The following is a 23,377-nucleotide window of genomic DNA, read 5'->3' on the forward strand; positions in this document are numbered from 1 at the left end:
ACACGATTGTCCAGTCGTGTCTGACTGTAGGGGGTGGTGCTCATCTGTTGCTAAACTGAGGGAACCAGTGTTGTCAAAGATGACTCCATGGCCATGACTGCACAGAATGCTGTTACCTTCCTACCGAAGTGGTAACTTTTTATCTAACTGCATTTTTACATGCTTTCCAACTGCTAGGTTGGCAGAAATTGGGATTAGTGATGGTAGCTCACTTAATCATCCGGCACTTAGGCCTCAAACTGCTGACCTGCCAACCTTGCAATTGTCAGAGTCAGTATCTTAACCGCTGAACCATCAACATAAAAATGGGATTCACAGAAGCAGGATGGGGAGGGTAGCTATTTTATTAATTTTTCCAAAGCACAACGAACACAAGAATTCTACTACTGAGCATGGAGTGCTCCCATACAAGCAATACACTTTTTCACTGCACTGCAATTAGAAAGTTCTGGCTGGGCATCATGGCAACACATAGAATTAAGCAAGAGCCCTTTTCTACATAACTATCTCAAGCGGTAATATAAATTTGTCAGAATTAATTCTGATGCAAAACCAACTGTAACAAGTTTATCATGTATATCCAGAATGGTGTTAGATAATAACTGTACTGTTTTGTGAAAGGAGGATATGAAGCTCAAGTTCTGATTTGTTGGACAGTCATAGGCACATTGTTCCTAGCCTGCTTCTTGTGTAAAGTGGGATTACTGATACAACTCATACATTCAGGAGTCAGAGAAGGAACAACAGATTCTGCAGAAATGCCTAATGACAGTAGCTTACCTTGGATAAGATGTGTTTTGAACCAATGCTGTAGCCTTTAAGGGTTTCATGAAGCTTTTGTAAGCACTTTATGACTTTTCTTTGTTGCTCATCATACTTCAGTTCCTGTGTTTTGATCAGAAACTCATAATGTTCTAAAGGTCCATTGCAAATCAACAAGGCTTTGGAATTGGTCTCTGTTAGATTACCAGTGGTTGCCTTCTCAGCTGCCTGAACTGTGTAAGCTGTAACAAAGAAATACAGAGAGAAAGTGGATTTGTTTTAATGTCCATAAGGGAGAAAAACAGAATGAGCCATATTCTTGCATAATATGTTATTAGACCAGCAGAGCAGTTAGTTACAAGTAATTTTAAACTACACCCTCCACATTTGTGATTTTGATTTTTGCTGCTTTGGTTATTTGTGGATGTAATGTTCTCTCTAGGAATCTCTAGGTGTCCAATGTGACTCTACTGGACACTGACCCTGAGATTCCTAGAGAAAATAATTCTCTAAGCATTTATAGGTGCACCAGTGCAATTCTATGGTCAACTTCTGCTGGATGTTGGTCAGAGTTGCACTGGAGGACCTAGAGATTCCTAGGCCGGATACAAACTGCCACTTTGCGGCGTTCCCCCGCCGGTGCCATTTGCTCCGCGAGGGAGCCGTAGCAGCCAAACCGCACGGCTCCCGCGCGGAGCAAAAAAGAAGCTCCATTTCGGAGCTTCTTTTTGTGGCGCCTCTATGATGTCGCGAGGTGCCGCTGGCACTATGCGTCCAGTACGTAAAGATGGCGGCGCCCATGTGGAAGGGGTGCCGCCATCTTGTACGTATTGTATACGTACTAGGGTTAGGGGGGTGCGGAAGCACCGCCCCTTCCTAACCCTAGTACGTATACAATACGTACTATATGGCGGTTTGTATCCCGCCCTAGAGGTGTTATCTTCTTCACTTTCCTGGGGCACTGTGCCTCTAACCACAGCAAATGTGGAGGACCCACTGTAGTCTTTAGATATTAATGTGGATTCAAAATGTGGTGTGTCATCCCTGCTTCAATTGGGAGCTGTGTTCCATATTCTTACTGAGTTAGGGTCTGGATCTCTGCCCTAAAATCATGCCCTGATAGTATCACTGTATCAGGCTAGATTTTTTAACAATAAGGATTGTTATTACTCAGACACAATTCAGACATGACTTCTGACTGTAGTTTTAAATGCACCAGTTTTAGTTACCCCAGGTTATAACAAAACACAGAAAGGTCGGGGGGGGGGGAATTAACACCCCCCAGAATCCTAGTTGTAGGATTCTGAGAGTTGTATCCCCAAAAACATTATTCCCAAGCTCTGGGCTGTACAATACAAAGATTTGGACTAGGCACGAACTGTTTATGAGACACTAATCTGGCTGTAGTCCACCAGCCATACATGAACTCTTAATGTTTTTCCACAGCTCCAGGAGGTTGCAAAATTTCAAGAAAACAAAAATGGTACAACACTGTGGGTGTGCTACTTTGAGCCTAGGGGTATGGGAGAGAGGGTTATAGTTAGACAGGTCTCATTTAGATCAAATACAGATGCAATACTATAAAGGCATTTAAATGACACTCTGCATCATGGGGGGGGGGGGGAGCCTGGGAGGGCACTAAGAGATGGAAAGTAGAATGAATATTATCTTTAATTATGGGATGAAATATACAGCTGATCTCTATAATTTTCTGTACAACACACTCTACTAATGATTTCCCCTTATGTTCTGGAAGACTCCCTAGATTTAAAGTTATATTTACTTCTCCCTTCCTGAATTCAATAGGACTTACTTTTGAATACACAGAAAAGTACTCCAAATCTTACAAATGATTGCCTTATCACTGGATGATCAGATTATATTCCTAAACCCTTTCAGCTCCTTTTATACAAGTTAAATATGTAACTAGATTCTCCTCCTCTAAATTTATTTTCTCTCTAGACTAAACAAATCCAGCTTCTTCAATCTAAAACAGGAGTGCTCAAAGAGAGACAAAGAGGAAAAAAATACTGAGCTTTCTTTTGTCCCATCACCATCAGAGATGTAGTTGGTGAGGATGTAGGAGAGAGCCTTCTTGGTGGCTGCACCAACCTTGTGGAACTCCCTCTTGTGGGAGGCTAGGTCAGCCCCCTCTGTGATCACTTTTTGCCAGCAGGAAAATATTTTATATATAAAAAGGGCTTCAGAGTTTACCTGAGTGCAACAGAAGGGTCTTTGAATAGGGTGCACCTTGGTATTACATTTTATACATATTTTAAACTTTTCTAAGTATTTTAATATTACAGTCTATTTAGTCTGTTTAAACTTTTGTACTATACACTGTTTCAACTATATTTTGTTTTAATATTCTACTGTAAGCTGTCTTAGATGCAATATTGGGGGGAGGGGGGTAAAATAGATGATAGATAGATAGACATACAGACAGACAGATAGGGGACGGGTGACAAACTGTCAGTGAGGAACATTGGCTTAATTTCCTACTACTAGCTGCAGAGGAAAATATACAGGTATATACAGGTCGGGGCATTCTAGGAACTATATACAGTGGATCCTTGTTATACGCTGGGGTTTGGTTCCAAGATCCCCCATGTATAACAAAATCCGTGTATGCTCAAGTCCCATTAAGTATAATGACATAGCAAAATGGTGTCCCTAATAAAAAATGGAACATCAAGGTAAATTTATACTTTTCTGGAACATTTTCAAACCGTGTATGCTTAAATCCGTGTATAAGAAGGGCCGACTGTATACAGTATATATACAAATATATAGGTTCTAAGAATTGTAGTACGAACTAGAAACTTTTCCAAGCTATGTTTTAGCATGCATGTAAGCTATTAGTCACCTTGGTAGCGATTCTAAAAGTATAAACTAACAGGTGTACAGGCAAATTTATTTCAGAAGTTTCCTGTGCCCTCCAATCAGTGCTATAGCCCTCAACCAGTTAAAGTGAAAAGGCTAACTCTTTATGTTCTTAACTTTGATTCAGGGCATATACAGGTGTTGATAACATACTTGTCCTTCTTACCAGGATTATATATGCTCAAGGGCTCTGGAAGACAGGTCTTTAGCAGTTTTTTTCCTGCTGGGATTACTCTTAAGAAGATACTGCAAGTCAATGTGATATGCATAGTCAGAACACTTCAGATCAAAGTGGAGCAGAAGACAGACAGGGAGCTATTGATAGGCCTCTGGCTGATTTGCAATATCCTGAAATCTTACAATAATCAGGAATTCATTTGGGTGCAAAAGCCATATAAGATCCACTTAGGGCCGAAACAGATAGAATCATAGAGTTGGAAGAGACCACAAGGGCCATCCAATCCAATCCCCTGCCATGCAGGAAATCTCAGTCAAAGCATACACGACAGATGGCCATCCAGACTCTGTTTAAAGACCTCCAGGGAAGGAGACTCCACTACACTCTGACAGAATGTGTTCCACTGTCGAACAGCCCTTACTGTCAGGACGTTCCTCCTAATGTTCAGGTGGAATCTCTTTTCCTGAGCTTGCATCCATTGTTCCAGATCCTAGTCTCCGGAGCAGCAGAAAACAAGCTTGCTCCCTCCTCAATATGACATCCTTTCAAGTATTTAAACAGGGCTATCATATCACCTCTTAACCTTCTCTTCTCCAGGCTAAACATTCCTAGCTCCCTAAGTCGTTCCTCATAGGGCATGGTTTCCAGACCCTTCACCATTTTAGTTGCCCTCCTTTGGACACGCTCCAGTTTCTCAACATCCTTTGTAAATTGTGGTGCCCAGAACTGGACACAATATTCCAGGTGGGGCCTGACCAGAGCAGAATAGAGTGGCACTATTACTTCCATTGACACTATACTTCTACTGATGCAGCCTAAAATCACATTGGCCTTGTTAGCTGCCGCATCACACTGTTGACTCATGTTCAACTTGTGGTCTACTTGGACTCCCAAATCCCTTTCACACATAGACTCGTTCAGCCAGATGGCGTGGTAAAGCCAGCTTGGGGGCATGGCACTAAACCTGCCACGCCCCAGAGTCACCTGGAAGCTGCACCAGAGATTACATGCTGACTTCCGGGCAAATTGGGGGCATGGCTTTAAGATGCCATTTGCTCTGGAGATGGTGAAAAGCCAGCTCCAACAGCAAAGGGGTGACTTTTTTCCACCCTAAATAGGAGCAGACATGCAGTTGCCAAGGTGCACAGCTCCACAGTGGCCCCAATCCAGCATTTTTGGATGATCTGTTTCACCCCTTAGTTCTGGCACTCAAAATAAAATTTGCATGCTTAGCAAATAATACATTGCTTTAACATAGCCTATAGCCACACTCGGTTTGGGCAATCTCGATGTTTCCAGTAAAACACAAGGTAGATACCAGAAGCCAAAAGCCTGCTCTTCCTTATTTTAACTATAAACCTGGAGGCTAGGATTAACTTGTTTTTAATCTGTGTACAACATTTAGTAAATTACAGGTGCACTGGTATTCACTCAGTTGTTCTCCAGCAAACACAACAGAACATTTTTCTTCTCATCTTCCCACTGCAACACTCCATGAACTCTGAAGAGTAGTGCCAAAGGGTCTCCTTCTGAACAAATCTGGGGGGTGCACAGAACATTAGATGTTGCACGGGGGATGGCCTTATACTGCAGAACCAATGGAAGCACTGTAGTCATTATGGATCCTCTCCATTATAAAAGATAAACAATAAGACTTTAGAACAGCAATGGGCAGCACTCCATATGTTGTTAGACTGCAGTTTGCACGAGTCTTAGCCAACATAGTCACTGGTATCATAAATGAACTGTGTAGTTCAGGGAGTTTGGCACCAGCTCTGACTAGCTTTAAATCTCATTACAAGTTCAGCACTTGAATTCATAGTAGTACTGTACTGGCAGATAGTTTTTAAGACCAATGTTACATGGTTTCTCTGTGGTATGGCAGTGAGCAACCTAACTGCTGCATTTTCCACTAGCTGTAGTTTCCAAGTCTTCCTTAAAGGCTGTAGGCTATGTAGGATGGATCACAGAAGTCTAACTAGGAGGTTACCAGTGTATGAACTACTGTGTCTAGTAGTTGATTGCCTGGCAAAAAGCGGGATAGAAATAAATTTTTTATTTATTATTATTATTTATTTGTGTCTAGATTATCTCTATCCAGGGAAGGCCATAGATGGCAACTCCTCTGTGTCCCACCAGTGAGGTCAATGTGTGAGGATGTGAGAGGGCCTTCTCAGCCATAGCATCCCACCTGGGGAATGCCCTCCAAATACCAATTAGTCCCAAAGTTGGTTTCATTTAGGCACCAAATAAAAACATGGGTATTTATTAAAGCTTGTATCAAGCTTTGAAATCAGTTTCTAATTTGCTGTGTTTAATTAGTTTTTAGTCTGCTTAAATTATAGTATTGTTTTAAATTGTTTTAACATGTCAAAAATTTTGTTTTATCTGTACACCACCACCGTCTTTTGATACAGAGCAGGAAAGAACTATTTTAATAGATAAATACATTAAGGTGAGAAACGCTCGGAGACAAAAGCTTGACACTATAGTCTTTTCAAGCAAAGAAGTCATATGGCATGGTGTGTGTGTGGAATGGCAGCATCTCTCAGTGTTAAAGCAACTTATTATTTGTTCTGGAGCACTGCTGTGATAGTGATGTGTCCTCAGGTTGTTTCTGACATATGGTGACCCTATCATGTGGTTATCTCGGCAAGATTTGTTCAGAGAAGCTTTGCCTTTGCCTTCTCCTGAAGCAGAGAGCATGTGGCTTGCTAAGGTCACCCAGTGGGTTTCCATGGCCGAACTGGGAATCAAACCCTGGTCTCCAGTCACGCTGGCTCTTATTAGAGCCTGCCCAAAACAACTTGGGACATTCCTCTTCTGAGTAGCTTTAAAGGCCACTTATCATAGCGCCCAAAAAGCCTACTGTATATAGGTTGAGTCTTCCACCAGAGACAGTGATACTTTGCTTTCTGACAGTTCATTCTACACAAACTTCGTTTCATGCACAAGATTATTAAAAATATTGTGTATAAAATTATCTTCAAGCTACATGTATAAGGTATATATAACAAACATAAATTAATTTAATGTTTAGACTTGGGACCCATTTCTTAAGATGTCTCATTACATGCCCTTGGGCAAGTCACACACTGTCAGCCTCAGAGGGGTGTCAATGGCAAACCTCCTGTGAAGAAATTTGCCAAGAAATCCCCATTATAGCATTGCCTTAAGCCAGGGGTTCCCAACCTTTTTTGCTTGCCAACCCCTTTTTAGAATCTATTTCGATGGCGGAGCCCCTAAGAGGTCTTACAAGTTAATAGTGTTTAGTAGTAGTGTTACTTTCTTTTTATTTCTTTCATTTTTCTGGAGCAGCCATAGAACACCTGGGAAGTGAACACAGAGCCCGAAGGACTCCACGGAGCACAGGCTGGGAACCGCTGCCTTCAGCATTGCCATATGTTGGAAATGACTTGAAGGCAGACAACAACAACTTTGGGTGACCGTGGGCAAGTCACACCCTCTCAGCCTCAGGGGAAGGCAATGGCAAACCCCCTCTGAACAAATCTTGCCAAGAAAAACCAGTGATAGGGGTGCTTTAGGGTCCTTGTAAGTTGGAAATGACTTGAAAGCAGACAACAACAATAACGGCAGCAATTGGGTGACCTTGGGCAAATCACATGCTCTCAATGACACCCCCCCAAGAAAGATGCCATGATAGAGTTGCCTTTGGGTCACCAGAAGTCCAAAACAACTTGAAGGTCCACAACAATTATGTAAATATCTCAAAATCCTATTATTTATTCTTTAAATCCAAAACCAAAAACACTTCTGGTCCAGGGTGACCGGATATGCTAAGTGTACAGGAGGAGAAGTCACAGCCATTGTATATCTGCAGTGTGGTCCCTGGTGCCTCTTCCTTTCTTGAACCATGCTTGCACCTCTTGGGATTTCTCTCTCCATGTACGGCTGGAGCCTATGTCGCAGAATTTTGAGCATGATTTTGTGTGGGAGATCAGTGCTATGGTCCTATGGTTGCTGCAATCTCTTGTGTCTCCCTTTCTGTGGGTGGAGTTGTATACTGATCATTTCCAATCTGTTGGCCATTGTTTTGTTTTCCGTATCTGTTGATATGTGTTGGTTAGCGCAAGAGCTGACTCTGGATTGCAGCAGTTTGACTGGAAGATCATCGCTTCCAGCTGTTCTGCTTTTTGCCGTTTCTCTTACAGCTGCTTCCAAGGTTGCCCCTAGAGCCTCTTCCTTGCCCGTCTCCATGCTCCATAGCCTTCCATGCTTCTGAGTGCTTCTCAAAATGGCGGGCGTTTTTGGAATGCTTCCTGGACAGAAGGCTGGGAGGGAAAGGAGGACGTGTGCCTGAGGGCCATCTTGAAACCCAAGGCTTTTGCTGATCTATGGGGCGAAAAGGGGGCTTTCTGAGGGGAAACATGCCAGGGCACCCCCTTCCTTCCCGCAACCCGGGTTCGGGGCGCCAAGCAAGCCCTCCCGCCCTCCTCACCTTTCCGGAGCCCGCCTCCTGCTTCAGCCCAGCCGGCGAGGAGGCGGGCGAGGGGCCTCGGGGCGGCCCTGAGGAGCAGGCAAGGCCTGGTAGCCCAGGGCGACACGGAGGGAGCCATGTTGCCCAAGCAGCTCCTCACTCTCTCGTACACACACAGGGCTTTATTAGGAGGCACCATCCCAGTCACCTTCACCTTGGGCCCGAGACTACCAGCCCCAGAATGCAACGCGAGGGCCCACGCGGGCAAGTGGGAGGCAAGCCGGGTGGAACGGCATGCTGGGAAATGGAGTTTTTTGTTCTTAAAGCTGTGAGGAGGAGGAGGATCCTCTGGGACAGTGGTTCCCCAAACTGTGCCCTTTAAGAGAATTTTTGGACTTCAGGTCCCAGGTGCCTCAGCCATGTTGGCCAATAGCCTGGGATTCTGGGAGCTGAAGTCCAAAAACTCTTAAAGGGCACACAGTTTGAGACCACTGAGCAAAGTGTGGGCTCTTTAAGGAAGTTTTGGACTTCAGCTCCCAGAATCCCAGACTATTGGCCAACATGGCTGAGGCTCCTGGGAGCTGAAGTCCAAAATCTCTTCCAGGGCACACTTTGGGGACCACTGCTCCATACCTTGGCAAACCAAACCAGTGGTCCCCAAACTGTGTGGCCTTTAAGGGATTTTGGACTTCAGCTCCCGGAAGCCTCAGCCATGTTGGCCAACAGTTTGGGATTCTGGGAGCTGAAGTTCAAAACCTCCTTAAAGAGCACAGTTTGGGGACCACTGGAGAGTATAGTCCAAAGCACACTGCAGAAATAATTCATTTTTGAGACAGGTTTAACTGCCCTGGCTCAGTGTCAAGGAATCCTGGGAATTGTATTTATTTATTTATTTCATTTATATGTCGCCTTTCTCCCCAAAGGGACCCAAGGCGGCTCGCAGATTTAAAAAAGCATTGTATTAAATTTTATAACAGTTAAAATCACCTAAAAACAATATAAAAATTACATTTAAAATATAATGGAAGGTTAAAAGGCAATACACATGCTCCATATAGACAGTTGTAGTGTGTTCTGGCACCAGAACTCTCTCAAGCAGAAGGATAAATGTCTCACAGAGCTACAGGTTCCATAATTCCATTGCACTGAGCCATGGTGATTAAAGTGGCATCAACCTGGATTATTTCTGCACTGCAGACAGAGCTTGGGCTGCCTACGCACTGCAGTAATAATCCAGTTTGACACCACTTTAACAGCCATGGGCATGGCACAATACTATGGAATCCTGGGAACTGTAGTGTGTAGTGGTACCACAGCCCTCTGACAGAGATGGCTAAATTTCTCACAGAAGTACCGTTCCCAGAATTCCATAGCACAGGGCTATGGCTGTTAAAGTGGTGCCAAACTGCATTAATGATGCAGTGTAGATGAAGCCTAAGTCATTAACATTTTCATCTCTTTCCACATGCAAAATAGACTCTCGCATTTGTCTCACTTGCACAGTGGGGCCACTGACCAGATGTCATAACCGCAAAGGAGGACAAGGTACCGCAAAATGGAAAACATCCAGGAAAAGTGGAGGCCGTTGCAAAATTAAAGCTAAAAACACATACATCCATGCTTCTCAGTCATGCTCAAAATGGAGGACATGTTCAAATTCCTCTTGGACAGAAGGTTGAAATGTAGGATGTGTCCTGGAAAAGGAGGACGTCTCATCACCCTGACAGTGCTGTAATAACTGAAAACAACACAAGATTCTTTTGTATAGGGATATAACCAGAGCATTTGAAGCAAGACTCCATGGAACCAGATTCTACAGAGGTAGACCCAAGTAATTCACGGTTCATTTATACTGCAGAAATAATGCAGTTTGACACCACTTTAACCGCCATGGCTCCATTCTACAGAATCCTGGGATTTTTAGTTTTTTGAGAAACCAGCACTCTTTGCTAGAGAAGGTTAAAAGACCATGTATAACTACAAATCCCAGTATTCCACAGGATGGAATTCCAACACTTAAAGTGGTGCCATTCTTTCGGAAGTGTAATGCACCCTTAGTCTTTCACCCCATGAATGAAATAAATTCTCATTTTATCCTCGTGCACCAAAAGAGGTTGTGCACCTGGGAATACTGTTGATTCAAATAAACAGGATTTATTGCCTTATGTCACTAATAAACAAATTCCTTGCAGTATCTATGGGATGCTTCCAAAAAATATTTTTGCCATGAAATCACGTAGCGGGTCGTATCCATGAAATTTGACAGGAGACACAGATGATGGCACCTTCAGTTTGCAGCTCTCCTTTCCTTTCTTATAGTTTCGGGTGGAATATGCAATTGATATGCAGTGATGAAGAGGAGGTGCACTCTGTCTGGAAGATCCACTGGCAACATTCATTAATCTTTCGTTCATTTTTTTTAAAAAAAATATTTTTATAACATTGTATAAAATGTTATTTGTTTTAGACATGTTCTTAAAAAATGTCTATTTTTTAAAAAATGTTGTCTAAAATGTGACTGTATTAGGAGCCAACGTGGAGTAGTGGTTTGAGCACTGGACTATAAATCTGGAGATCAGAGTCTGAGTCCCTGCTCAGCCATGGAAGCCCACTGGTTGACCTTGGGTGAGTCACACTCTCTCAGCCCTAGAAAACTCCATGATAGGTTTGCCTTAGGATTGCTATAAGTTGAAAATGTCTTGAAGGCACACAGCAACAAAATGTTATTGCATTGAATACTTATAAATGCATTTGGCATGACAGCAGCACTACTATCCTTTCCTAATATTGTAAGAGTTATTGTTTTATTAAATATGGCTCCTGCGTCCCTGCCTGCCAACCTCATATGAACTGACAGACTAATATCTGAGATCTGAGGATACTTTTGTCACGTTGCTATCACATCAGTTGCAGCATTTTGTTTAGACATACCAGTGAACTAAGAAGCACAGTTGGAATTAAACCCATAAAAGAAATCATTCAGGCTGTAATACATCAATACAGGCCTTAAGCTCCCTGTTTTCCCCTTTTTATTTGGTGTATAATTAGCCCCTTGTCCACTCTATTGTCCTTTCTTTTATATGGATGTAAAGACTGCAAACAGCTCCCCTGCACTTGCTTGTGCCTAAGAAATTGGTCAGAAAACCCTTCCTTGACCATACGATTGAGAATATTAACTAATACACATCCGGCCTATTTTCTACATTAAAATGGTAATTTTATATATCAGTAGATCCCCAACAACCGTGTCCTACCATTACATTCTTTTTTGCCTGACTGACTTCTTTGGAATTTCTGTCCTGTCCCTTTCTGCTAGTCTATGTATGGCAGAGTGCATACATAATGCTTAATTGTGGCTACAGAATATTCAATTACACACATCAGACACGGACAAAAGTAACACAGAGGCTTGACATTCAGTTGGTAGGATAGCCTATTGGCAAACCAGTTTGCTTTTGACAGCAAAAGTGTTACCTAGATTCTTTTAATTTGCGTCCTCACACCAGCCTGGAGATGGAGTTGGGGTGTGTGATGTGTGAACACCACCCCCCAAGTCCGCCCCCAGGCTGGCCTTAATAGCCAGTCTGTGCAGCCTGTCTGTCCAACTGGCCACTACTATATGGATAGAATACTAACTAGACAGGTCTTTGGTCTTGTCCAGTAGTGCTCTTCTTTTCATTCCTACCTTATAGTCTCAGATATAGTGTAGTGCATTTCATGTACCAGAAACCTCATCAAGGAAACCCTAGGATAGGGTTGTGATAAGTCTGAAACGACCTGTAGGCATATAACATATGTTATATGCCTACAAGTTGTTTCAGACTTATCACAACCTTATCCTAGGGTTTCCTTGATGAGATTTATTCAGAGGAGGTTTGCCATTACCTTCTTCTTAGGCTAAGAGAGTGTGACTTATGCAAGGTCATCCAGCAGATTTCTCTGGCTGAGTAAAGCATATATCTAAAACATGTTTTGATCAAGAGTGTATCAATAGGAAGAAAATACGTGTTGACAGACAACAGTTTTATAGACAGAGCAATTTCATTATAATCCTGAAAAGTGGTTTATCCTGAAGAAGAAATATAAAATCTTAATTAAAGAGAAAAAAGAGACAAGCCCAGATTGAAATTTGCCTATGTTTGATTTGTGCCTCTAAGTCACAGGACTCAAGTGCATTTTGGAAAATAGTTCCCCAAAATCCAACCCTAGGTTGGACTATTATATTTCTGCATTTACTTGGGAATCCTTTTTCAGTGTTATTTTTACTGCTGACCAACTTGGGGTCTATGATAAATTAGATGACAGAAATAATTTACCGGCATGTGAGCTCCTGTTTCAGAAGCTAAAGTGCAAAGTTTAATCACGCAGTTACAATTGGGTAAGTCACCAGGGAGTGATAATATCCCACTTGAAATTTTAAGAGTAGGGATTTGAACACTGGTCACACTGAGACTTTGGGGCCATACAGGCCTCCTCTTTTAGAACCAGATTGAGGCTGCGACAACCACATGCAGAGGCCCTGATCTTGCCTTTCCATGGTGCAAAAAGGAGCCGCAAAAAGCATTTCCTTTCTGCGCTGCAGAAAGGGCACCATAGCTTCCAGCACTGTGGCTTTTAAGCACACCTGTGGTACTGCATCATCTAGACACAGCGCCAGGGGAGCACCATGACACTGCCTGTCGTGTGGTGCTGTGTGCGTCCTCACACCAGCCTGGAGATGGAGTTTGGGTGTGTGATGTGTGAACACCACCCCCCAAGTCCGCCCCCAGGCTGGCCTTAATAGCCAGTCTGTGCAGCCTGTCTGTCCAACTGGCCACTACCAGTATGCTCACTTGCAGTATGCCACAGGATTCTGCTATTTTAAATGCAATGGCATAAGCACCTGTCTTGAAGGTGCGCCCACAGATGAAGACAACACCAGTACAGTGCTTCTTTTCTGATTTTCCATTGTCTGAAACAGCTCTTAAACTCTGGGGTAAACCATCAGATTGAGTTGAAGAGATTAATCTTTGCTCTATTCTATGCATCTGTTTCATTTAATAGGATAAATAGTATCCAAGTGTTGTCATGTATGATTCTGTCAGGAAGCAATATATTTTTATGTGACAAGACTCTTTTGTGACTTACAGAACCCTTAAAAAATATTGTGCTACATGTATATAATTTTCAGTATACTCCTATGCATATCCACTCTGAAGTGAACCGTAAACCCATTAATTCTAGTTTAGTGTCTATATGACTGCATTGTTAAAAATAATCTCAAATAACTTCTTTATGAGTTTTCAGAAACCATTTCCTTTTTTCTGTCCCTTTTAAAGCTTTGGTGGGTTTCAACTCACTTTAGATTGTTAAATACAGCAACACCTGGGCCCATTTAACAAAGAATTCCAGTGCAAATCACTATGAATTGAACAGGCATCTCAAAAAGGCATTGCAATTGTTGGAAGCAATATTTTTAGAAACTCAAACAAGGAAATAAACAACTTCAGTAAAAGTGATTTAAATAACAAATAACTTCTCTTTATAAACAGCTTAGCTCCTTGAGAACAATGAATAAACAAGGAGACAAGAGTCTTTCCCCCCTCTTTGCATTATTAACTCTCATCACGATATGAATGGGTGAAATGTCAGGAATAATTGGAGAAAATCACAGCGTAATCTTCGGCAAAAACATCTGATTTATTTAAGTTGTCACTACTCATTCTTAATAAATCCTCTCTTTAACCTTTTGATCTGCAATCCAGCAGGCTAAAAACTGTGCATTTGTGTGCGATTAACATCTTCGTCTTTCCACATGGCATCAACAAAACTGCACATTACTGCATGCTGAATGAAGAGCAAACACTGCATCTTGTACCTCCTCTCCCAGTGGTTGAAATGAACCTGGGGCATGGCTCCAATCACAGTACCTGGGAATTTACATGAGACAAGATTCATGCTAAATATAGCTATGAAGCTTCTACAGTAAAAAGTGATCTGCATTTATTTTAAATTACCTTCTCCACAATTCAAGTCCATCTTTTTCAGTTGCAAACACCAGGTTTTTAATTGGGCATCTGGGGAAACAATATAAGCATACCTAATCCAGCTGAATGATTATAGCACCAATAAAGGAGAAGGAGGGAAGAATGATGAAAAGCATTGTCACAAATATCAAATATGAGTTAAATTTATTTATGGCATGCTGTGTTTGTTTCTGTATCGACCTATGAACAAGACGTGAGCATACATATTGTTACTATTGCTCCCCCCAACAATCGATACATGAAAATAATCTATTTATGGGCCCTGTGGTTCTTTCAAGCAAAGAGAAATCATATTTTCTTTCAAATTATTTCATGGCCTGTTAGATTATGCTAAATTATAGTTGGTTTCTGAATGTCTAATGAGGGCCTGTCATTTTTGCATTTATCTCAACGTCTGTTTGTGAACCCTGCCTATGTAGAGGGTAGGAACCAAGAGATCTCTGGCTGGCTTGATGGCTCATAAAGGGTAGAATAAATATTGCTTTCTCATAATCTTTGATTTGTAACTACTCAGCCTGTGTATATGTAAACAAAAATTACTGTAAGTCTTCACCATAGTTTCCTAACAGGAAAATTGGGAGAGAGAGATTCTTGTTTAATAGATGAGAGCTATGATATTTCAGAGGAAAGAACTGGTAAAATCACCTCTAAGCATTCCTTGCCTTAGGAAACCCTGTAAAATTCAAAAAGTCACCATAAGTCAACAGATGAATTGAAGGCGCATGCACACACACACATACACACACACGCACGCACGCACACACAGCACTCGTGTTTGTTTTGCAGTTTCGTAGAGGCTGACTGACAGATCAGGAAGTTGCTGATTTCACATCAGTATTAACTCAAGGGGGGAGCCACATTCTCTTGGGACCCAACTATAAGCCATGCCTTCCATACAGTTAGTAATTGTAGGTACCAGGTATGCAAAAGTAAATAGCAGGTGTAGCAAAACTAATAGCAAGTACATTTCTATACCGATCATCAGTGCACTTAAGAACTCCCTAAGCAGTTTACAATGTGTAAGCTAATTAATAATAATGATAATAATAATTTTTATTTATATTTCCTGCCTCTCCCTGAGGATCGAGGCAGAATTACAACAATAAACAACTACAAGATTAAAATGACAATGTCATATAAAATACACTCAATAAAACAGGCAAGGCTGCATCCTATCACCTTACTTGTTTAACTTATATGTTGGAAACATCATAAGAAAAGCAGAATTTAAATCAGAAAAAGAAGGAGTGAAGATAGGAGGAAACAACATTAACAACCTAAGATATGCAGACGACACTGTAATATTAGCAGAAGACATCCAGGAACTGGAACAGTTAAAAAAAAGGGTCAAAGATGAAAGTGCAAAGTCAGGTCTGATGCTGAACATAAAGAAAACAAAAATAATGACCACAGAAGAAATACCCAGATTCAATCTAGACAATTAAGAAATTGAAATTGTTAAAGAATTCCCATATCTGGGATCAAAAATTGACCAGAATGGAGACTGCAGTCAAGAAATAAGAAGAAGACCAGGAATGGGAAGAGCAGCTATGAAAGAACTGTAAAAGATACCGAAGAGCAAAGACATACAACTGAGCACTAGAGTCAGAATCGTTCAGGCTATTGTATTTCCAGTTATCATGTATGGATGTGAGAGCTGGATAGTGAAGGAAGCAGACAGAAAGAAAACCAATTCATTTGAAATGTGGTGCTGTGGAAGTAAGTACTTAGGATGATACCATGGACAGCCAAGAAGACAAACAAATGGGTTCCTGAACAGATCAGACTAGGGCTCTCCTTGGAATCAAAGATGATCAAGTTGAGACTATTGTACTTTGGCCACATAATGAGAAGGCATGGATCACTAGAAAAAACAATAATGCTAGGAAAGGTAGAGGGCAGAAGAAAGAGAGGAAGACCACAAACCAGATGGATAGACTCAATCAGGGGGGTTATGGGCAGGTGTTTGCAGGATCTGGGCAGGGCAGTGGAGGATAGGGATTCTTGGAGATGTCTCATCCATGGAACCGACTCAGGGCAGCTCACAACAACAACATGGGGATAATTACACTGATTTTGCATATATGATTGTTATTCAGCATTACTGGAATATGTGAAAAGCTCTGAACAAACTGCTCTTAAGCCCTGTGACTAGATGTCCTCTTATGTCCATGTCTATGTCCATTACAAAAAACAAAATAAGAGGATGAGATAGCAGTTTTAGATGGAAAAGGGTAGATATCTGGAATGCTGTCCATTTGGCAGAACATAATTTACTAATATGTGTGCTTTTAGTACCATGGATACATATTGGCTCTGAAACAGTATTTGGAAACGTGGGCCTTCAAAGAGCTAAATGAGGACTAATCAGCTAACAATTGATAGATGGGATTGTCATCGGTCAAAGAAAGCTAAAGTGAGATACAGCCTATTTGAGATGTGGTGATACTCCAAACCACTATTAAATAGCTTTGTACCTTGCAAATGTTCTGGACCCAGCTTTGCTTCAGGATTTGATCGATAAAAGTGCTGTCACTCCATTTCAGCTGAGGCATCATCTATACCTGGACCTGGAGAAGGCAAAAATGGCTGCTTCTACACCAATGTTTTTACATGTAATGATGCAAAAGAGCCAGTTTGATGTAATGGTTTGAAAATTGGACTAGGACTCTGAAGATCAGGGTTCAAATCCCAACGGGTGACCCTGGGCAAGTTATACCCTTTCAGTCTGAGAGGATAGCAATGGCAAAACCCCTCTGAAGAAACCCCATGATAGGTTTGCCTTAGGGTTGACATAAATTGGAAACAACTTGAAGGCACACAACCAACAACAACAATGTTGCAAAAGCCCTGCTGAATCACCAAAGGCTCATCTAGTCCAGCTTCCTGTTCTTAGAGGACAGCCTGGCCCCTTTCCACTACATTTCAGCAAGAAATCCGAAGGAAAAAGCAGGAAATAGAAATAACATTTATTATTATTATTATTATTATTATTATTATTGGAGTGATTTTAACTTTAATTCATTGCTTGTTTTTGTCTTGCTCTATTCTGGCCTCAGTTTTGCTGCTGCTTTTTAAAAGGTCTGATTACTCCTATATTGTGTTTGTGCTAAAGGCAGAGTCCAAATCCTTATTGAAGGATTCCCATCTCCCCAACAACTCCATCCCTCACATCATCCTCCCCAGAAGTCTCTTTGGATGAAGAAACATGTGGAGGAAAATATCTAGCTGCCTGCTTAACATTATAAATATAAAGTGTTATTATTAGAAGGAAAGTTAATACTGTAATTAATGTTTTATTTCTCATTCCATTTCTTTGTAGGCTATAATAATAATAATAATAGTAATAATAATAATAAACAAGAGAATCCTCATGTCTCAGATTTATTTATTAAAGTTTGGCCGTGAATTAATTAACTGAAAGTCTAATCTTATACATACTTACTTGGATGAAGTCCCACTGACAGTGAATGGGATTTACTTAAGAGCAAAAATGATACTATTGTCATCTCAACTGATTAATCTATTGGTCCTGAGTTACTTTTTGATTTTAAAAAAATACACTTAAAATATAAAAATGGTCTCAGATCCCTGAAAATGGCCTTCCATACAAAGCAGCATTTTCATGTATAAGTGCTACTCATTATTCTAAAAATCTAATGCTATTATCAGTCATTATGTTACTTGTTAAACATATCAGTTCATATTCTCCATTGTCAACTTTGTTATATATGCATTACTAAGTAGCATCTCTTGGTCATATCCACTTAGACTGCACCCAGAGATGGAAGACTGGCCAGCTGGTGATCAGGGAGCAGGAGGAGGATGTTTCCAACCCCTCTCACCATCAAGTGACACTGAAAATAATCTGCAAGGGGTCCTGTTTCTGACTGTTCAATGGCGGGAGGTGCTGGAAATTTTATCCTGCTGTGCCTTGATCATCAGCTGAGCAGAATTTCTTGGTGCAGGTGCTGCCTAGTAAAGTAGGTTTGGAAGGGCATTTATGATTGTGGCAATAGTGCCATGATTGTGACTATGTAAAGTTAATTAATATGGAAGAGTTATAGATCAGTAACTCTAGGTTATGGATCTGTAACTGCAATACAGGATGCTGGCCAATATTACTCCCTCATTCCCCTCACAAATCAACACCTTACAGGTAACATCATATTTACAATATTTTACTTCCAAGTTCTGTCTTACAGTAATCTAAATGGAAACTATGGCCTGGTACAGACTGGTGCAAAGCGTCGGCCTGGGGCCGATTTTAGGGCTCGGGAGAGCGGAGCGTCTGCACACTCCTGAGCCCTACCGCACCATAATGGCTTGCCCCCATCCACATGGGGGCCATCATGACGTATGTGTGATGCAGTGTCTAAATGGTGTGGCACCGCGCAGATGTCATCATTGTGCGTGAGGGCACCAATGGCACCTAACACGCACCCTAAAAAGAACACACCGGGAGCGGGTTCTTTTCAGAGCTCCTGGAGGCTGCACCATTTGGTTGCTGCGGCCTCCATGTGGGGCAGAAAGGGGCAGCGTCTCGGTGCTCCTTTCTCCCCGTCTGTATCCCCCCTATGTCATCTTGCTTGAGTGGGGATTTATCTGAAGGACATTTCTCTTTTACAATCTGGCACCAGAAGGGGTTCAGCAAGATATTCTTATTTAGATAACACTGCTCCATTTTCAACAAAATCTATAGAGATTATGTTTGCTTAAAATAATGTCTTTTTTTTAAAAAATGTGTTGTTTCTGTACATACTCAACTGGCTTCTTTCTTTTGTTTGCCAATTTTAACACACTAATAGTATCAGAATTGTATATTGCAGTATATTGCCTCAGGAAAGTGCTGATTTCCTGAATAAGTATTGCACAATTTAGTGGTTTTTGTGTAACAGTATCTGAATCAGTGTTTTTCAAAGTTCTGATGAAAAAGCTTTTAGCTAAATGTTCCTTCCTCAAAACTCTGCAAGGAAGCTGAATGGGCACAATGGGTGTCAAATTCTTTAGAGAAGAATGTGAATGAACAGTTTATTCTGGAAATCAAGTAACTGAGGGCCATTACATGCAACCATTTTTAGTACAGTGCAATCAATGTAATGTGACTTTTCCCAGTCATTTTGGCAGATTATTGAACTAGTATTTGTGTACCTTATTTATACTATAATAGTACTTCTTCATTTCTATAACATTTTCTCAAAGTAGGATGACAAAGGGCACAGTGTTGTGAGAAGCACTGAACCACTTTGGAAGATGGGATACACTCAACTAGATGCATATTTACTCAAAAGTAAGTCCTACTGAATTCCATGGAGTTTACTCCCAAATAAATGGACACAGTACTACAATCCAAAACCAGGTCCGATACTGTATATACTCAACTATAAGTTGACCTCATTTATAAGTCAAAGGCAGGTTTTGGGGCCAAAATTATGGATTTTTGTATGATCCATGCATACATCCTTGGTAAAAGTTAGGGGCATACAACAAAAGATCTAAAGGATGAAGCAAATGAAAATGATGCCAAAGACCTCACAACATTCCTGCAGGTATAACTGTTTGTGTTACACAGAAGCCTGGATGTATGAGAGAATAGAGAGAGGTCAGTGCTTCCAGGACATTCTTTCCTTACATCTAGGGTTGCCATAAGTCAGGAGCTCCAAACCGGGACAAATGTAGGACAAGATTTACAAATGTAGGACACATTTTATTTAAAATGGAGGACACGCCAAAGAATAATGATTTTTTAAAAAATGTTAATATAAATGCATGTTTCTTAGACATGGTCAAAATGGAGGACACTTTGTTATTTAATAACAAAAATAAAATAAAATAAAAAACCAAGGCTGGGTTGTATATATTTAAAAATTAAAAAAAAAAACCCTTTCCCTCCCCCTGGCCCAGAGGCCTATCCTCCTTCTTTGCCTCCTCCTCCTCCTCTTACTCCTTTGCCGCCGCTGCCGCCTCTTTTGCCTTCTCTTCCTCCTCCTTTGCCTCCTCTTCCTCCTCCTTTGCCTCCTCCTCCTCCTTTGCCTCCTCCTCCTCCTTTGCCTCCTCCTCCTCCTTTGCCTCTGCCTCCTCCTCCAGGGCTCCTGACACTGGCCAATGGCAGACTGGGGCTGGAAACTAGGCCAGCCCCTGCTCGTCTGCCATTGGCCAGAAGGCTTAGGAGGCGAGCGCTGCCCCTTAAGCCCCGCGTGCAAGCGCGCAAAAGGGGCAAGCACATGCTGCTGCCGGCCGTGGCCCAGGCAAGCGCCGCGGGCTGCGCAGCAGCTGCGCTGGGGGGGAGGTGGAGGAGGAGCGGTGGAGGCGGAGGGCAGCGCGGCGCGGCCATGGAGGAGGAGGAGGAGGTGGGTGGGTGGCCAGCCGCGTTAGCGGCCGCGGTAATGGCCGCATGAGTGTGCACGGCCTGGAGGCTGGGCCTGGGACAAAGGCCTCAATTGGGAGGGAACCGGGCTGGGGCAGGCAGGGGCCCCCTAAAAGCGGGTTTGTTTCGGGGGCCGTCAGGATATGGCATCCCTACTTACATCAGGAGATGGTTCCTTTTTAGATAATAGATGAAGTACAGGACTTACATTCACCCATGGACAAGTCGACCCATGTTTTCTGGGTCACTTTTTTAAACTAAAATTTCTAGACTTAAACATGAGTATATACAGTAATTCTGGCAACAAGGGCATGGAAACTATGCCCTATAAGGAGCATCTTAGGCAGCTGGGTATATTTAGCCTAGAAGAGAAAAAGTTAAGAGTTGACATGATAAACATAATTAACTATTTGAAAGGATGTCATAAAGAAGAAGGAGCAAACTTGTTTTCTGCTGCTCCAGAGATGAGGATATGGAATAATGGATTCAAACTACAGGAAACGAGATTCCACAGTCCTAAACAACAGGAAGAACTTTCTAATGGAAAGAGCTGTTTGACAGTGGAACACGTTGCCTCAGAGAGCGGTGGAATCTCCATCTTTGAAGTTTTAAAAGAAGAGGGTGGATAGCAATCTGTTGGGAATGCTTTGATTGTATATGTCTTCTTTCATGGCAGGGAGATGGACTGGATGACCCTTCTGGTCTCTTCCAACTCTGTGTTTCCTCTGTGGTCCAACTGGAACAAATGGGTAAGGTTTCACATTGCTCCTGACATCACACATGTACATTTCTTGTACTGTGATGCTGTTTAAGACAGAACCGCTCCTAGCTAGAGCAGAGCTGAAGAGCTTTCCCACTTCACTTCTTGAAGCTTAGTAGCATTTGGTGGACACCTTGGCTTAATGTCTCAGCTGCAGAGTGAGAGAAGAGACAGATGACACATTAGGTTTGCTTGCTGTGAAATTCAGACTCAGTCATGCTAGGGTAAAGCCTGGAAGGATGTGGAGAAATGCACCCTTCCTCATTACCAATAAGATATCTACTCCAGCTGCAGTGAGTGTTTCTCTCTACCAAGCAGTACAACCAAGCATAAAGGATGCCCTGGTTCTGGAACTGCTCCAGGACCCAAACACCTCAGCCCAGCCTTGCATGGTGTACAGTACCAGTTGGTTCCTGGTCCATGGTCTCTCTCATGCCTGGACTAGTGGAGCACACTTTCAGACATTTCCCTTACTTCATAATAGCAAAACAACTGTTGAGAAGAAAAAGACAAGTTATTGTGTAATCATTTACTAGTGACACAAAGCCACACACTATCCTTAAGGGTAAAAGTAAAGGTAGTCCCTTGACATGAATGTCTAGTTATAACCAATTGTAGGGGGTGGTGCTCATCTTCGTTTCTAAGCTGAAGAGCCAGCGTTGTCCGAGAACTGGCCAGCATGACTGCACCAAACACTGTTACCTTCCCACCGAAGTGGTACCTATTTATCTACTTGCATTTGCATACTTTTGAACTGCTAAATTGGCAGAAGCTGGGACTAGTGTCAGGAGCTCACCTCATCATGCAGCACTCGGGCCTCAAACTGCCCATCTTCCAATCTTTCAATTGTCAGAATTGGCATCTTAACTACTAAACCACTGCATTAGATTGTAAGTCTGAGGGCAGGGAACCGTCCAATTAATAAGATGGTATGTACAGCGCTGTGTAAATTTACAGCGCTTTATAAATAAAGGTTAATAATAATAATAAAATAATAATCCCTCACAGTATCCTTACCAATGGGGTAAAAGAATGAGATGCCAGAATGGCAGCCATCATTATCTTTGAAATCCTTTTAGGAAATGCCAGGGACTTTCCTATACCTTGGATCAATCATTGATCAGAATGGGAATTGTAGTCAATAAATAAGAAATTAAGATTTGGAAAGGCAGCTATGAAAGAAGATTCTAAAGTGCAAATATATAACTCTGAGAACTAAAGTGAGGATAGTTCAACTATTGTATTCCCCATCACCATATATAGGTGTGACAGCTGGACAGTGAGGAAAGCCAATAGGAAGAAAATCAATTAATTTGAGATATGGTGCTGGAGAAGAGCTCTCTGGATACCATGGATGGCCAAAAAAAGACAAACTAATGGGTTCTGAAGACTGAAATCTCCCTGGGAGTCAAGATGACTAAATTAAGGTTCTCATGCTTTGGACACATCATGAGAATAGGTGACTCATTGCCAAATAATACTAGGAAAGGATGAAGGCAGTAGAAAGAGAGGAAGACCACACACTGCTGGATAGACTTAATCAAGGAGGCCATGGCCATGAGCATGCAAGATCTGAGCAGGGCAGTTAAGGAAGGGATGAGTGTGTATGTCTTGGAAGTGTCTCATTCACAGGGTTGCCATGAATCAAGGCCAACTGGAGGGCACTGAACAACAACGACAACAGGGAATTGGTTTATACACACAGTATGCTTGCTAAGCCAAGGCTGGTAGTCTAGCATGGTGGCATGGCCTCAGTCAGTGTGTTGGTGACAGTGTGTCTCAAGCCTGGAGGTGCAGAGGCCATGCAGTCCTATACAGGGGCCCTTGATATCCACTGGGGTTTGGTTCCAGGACACCCATATGTACCAAAATCCATGGCTGCTCAAGTCCTATTAAATTAAGGGTCTAAACAGACAGGCCAAAATAAAGCTGCTTCGGGTCTCTTTGGAAGTATGCTGTTTAA

General features: G+C 42.0%; 1 protein-coding gene across 3 annotated transcripts in view; it reads right to left on the reverse strand.

Annotated features, from left to right (window-relative positions):
• The window catches only part of AFG1L (AFG1 like ATPase), an 80,601-nt gene extending 72,066 nt beyond the window's left edge, over window positions 1–8,535 (reverse strand). The window contains exons 1-2 of one of the 3 annotated variants that reach the window (XM_089530622.1): window positions 8,283–8,535; window positions 781–1,004 (exon numbers count right to left, since the gene is read on the reverse strand). In XM_089530622.1, the coding sequence (XP_089386748.1) occupies window positions 781–1,004; window positions 8,283–8,460 (402 nt within the window). In that variant the 5' untranslated portion in view covers window positions 8,461–8,535. Of the gene's footprint in view, window positions 1–780; window positions 1,005–3,811; window positions 3,932–8,282 lie in introns of those variants that run through there. The other 2 variants (XM_089530625.1, XM_089530623.1) reach the window with 2 other exon arrangements.
• Between the last annotated feature and the right edge of the window lie 14,842 nt (window positions 8,536–23,377).

This window comes from Sceloporus occidentalis, unplaced genomic scaffold, assembly GCF_023333645.1.
Source record: "Sceloporus occidentalis isolate IW3139 unplaced genomic scaffold, rSceOcc1.0.p SCAF_6, whole genome shotgun sequence".
Taxonomy (NCBI): domain Eukaryota; kingdom Metazoa; phylum Chordata; class Lepidosauria; order Squamata; family Phrynosomatidae; genus Sceloporus; species Sceloporus occidentalis.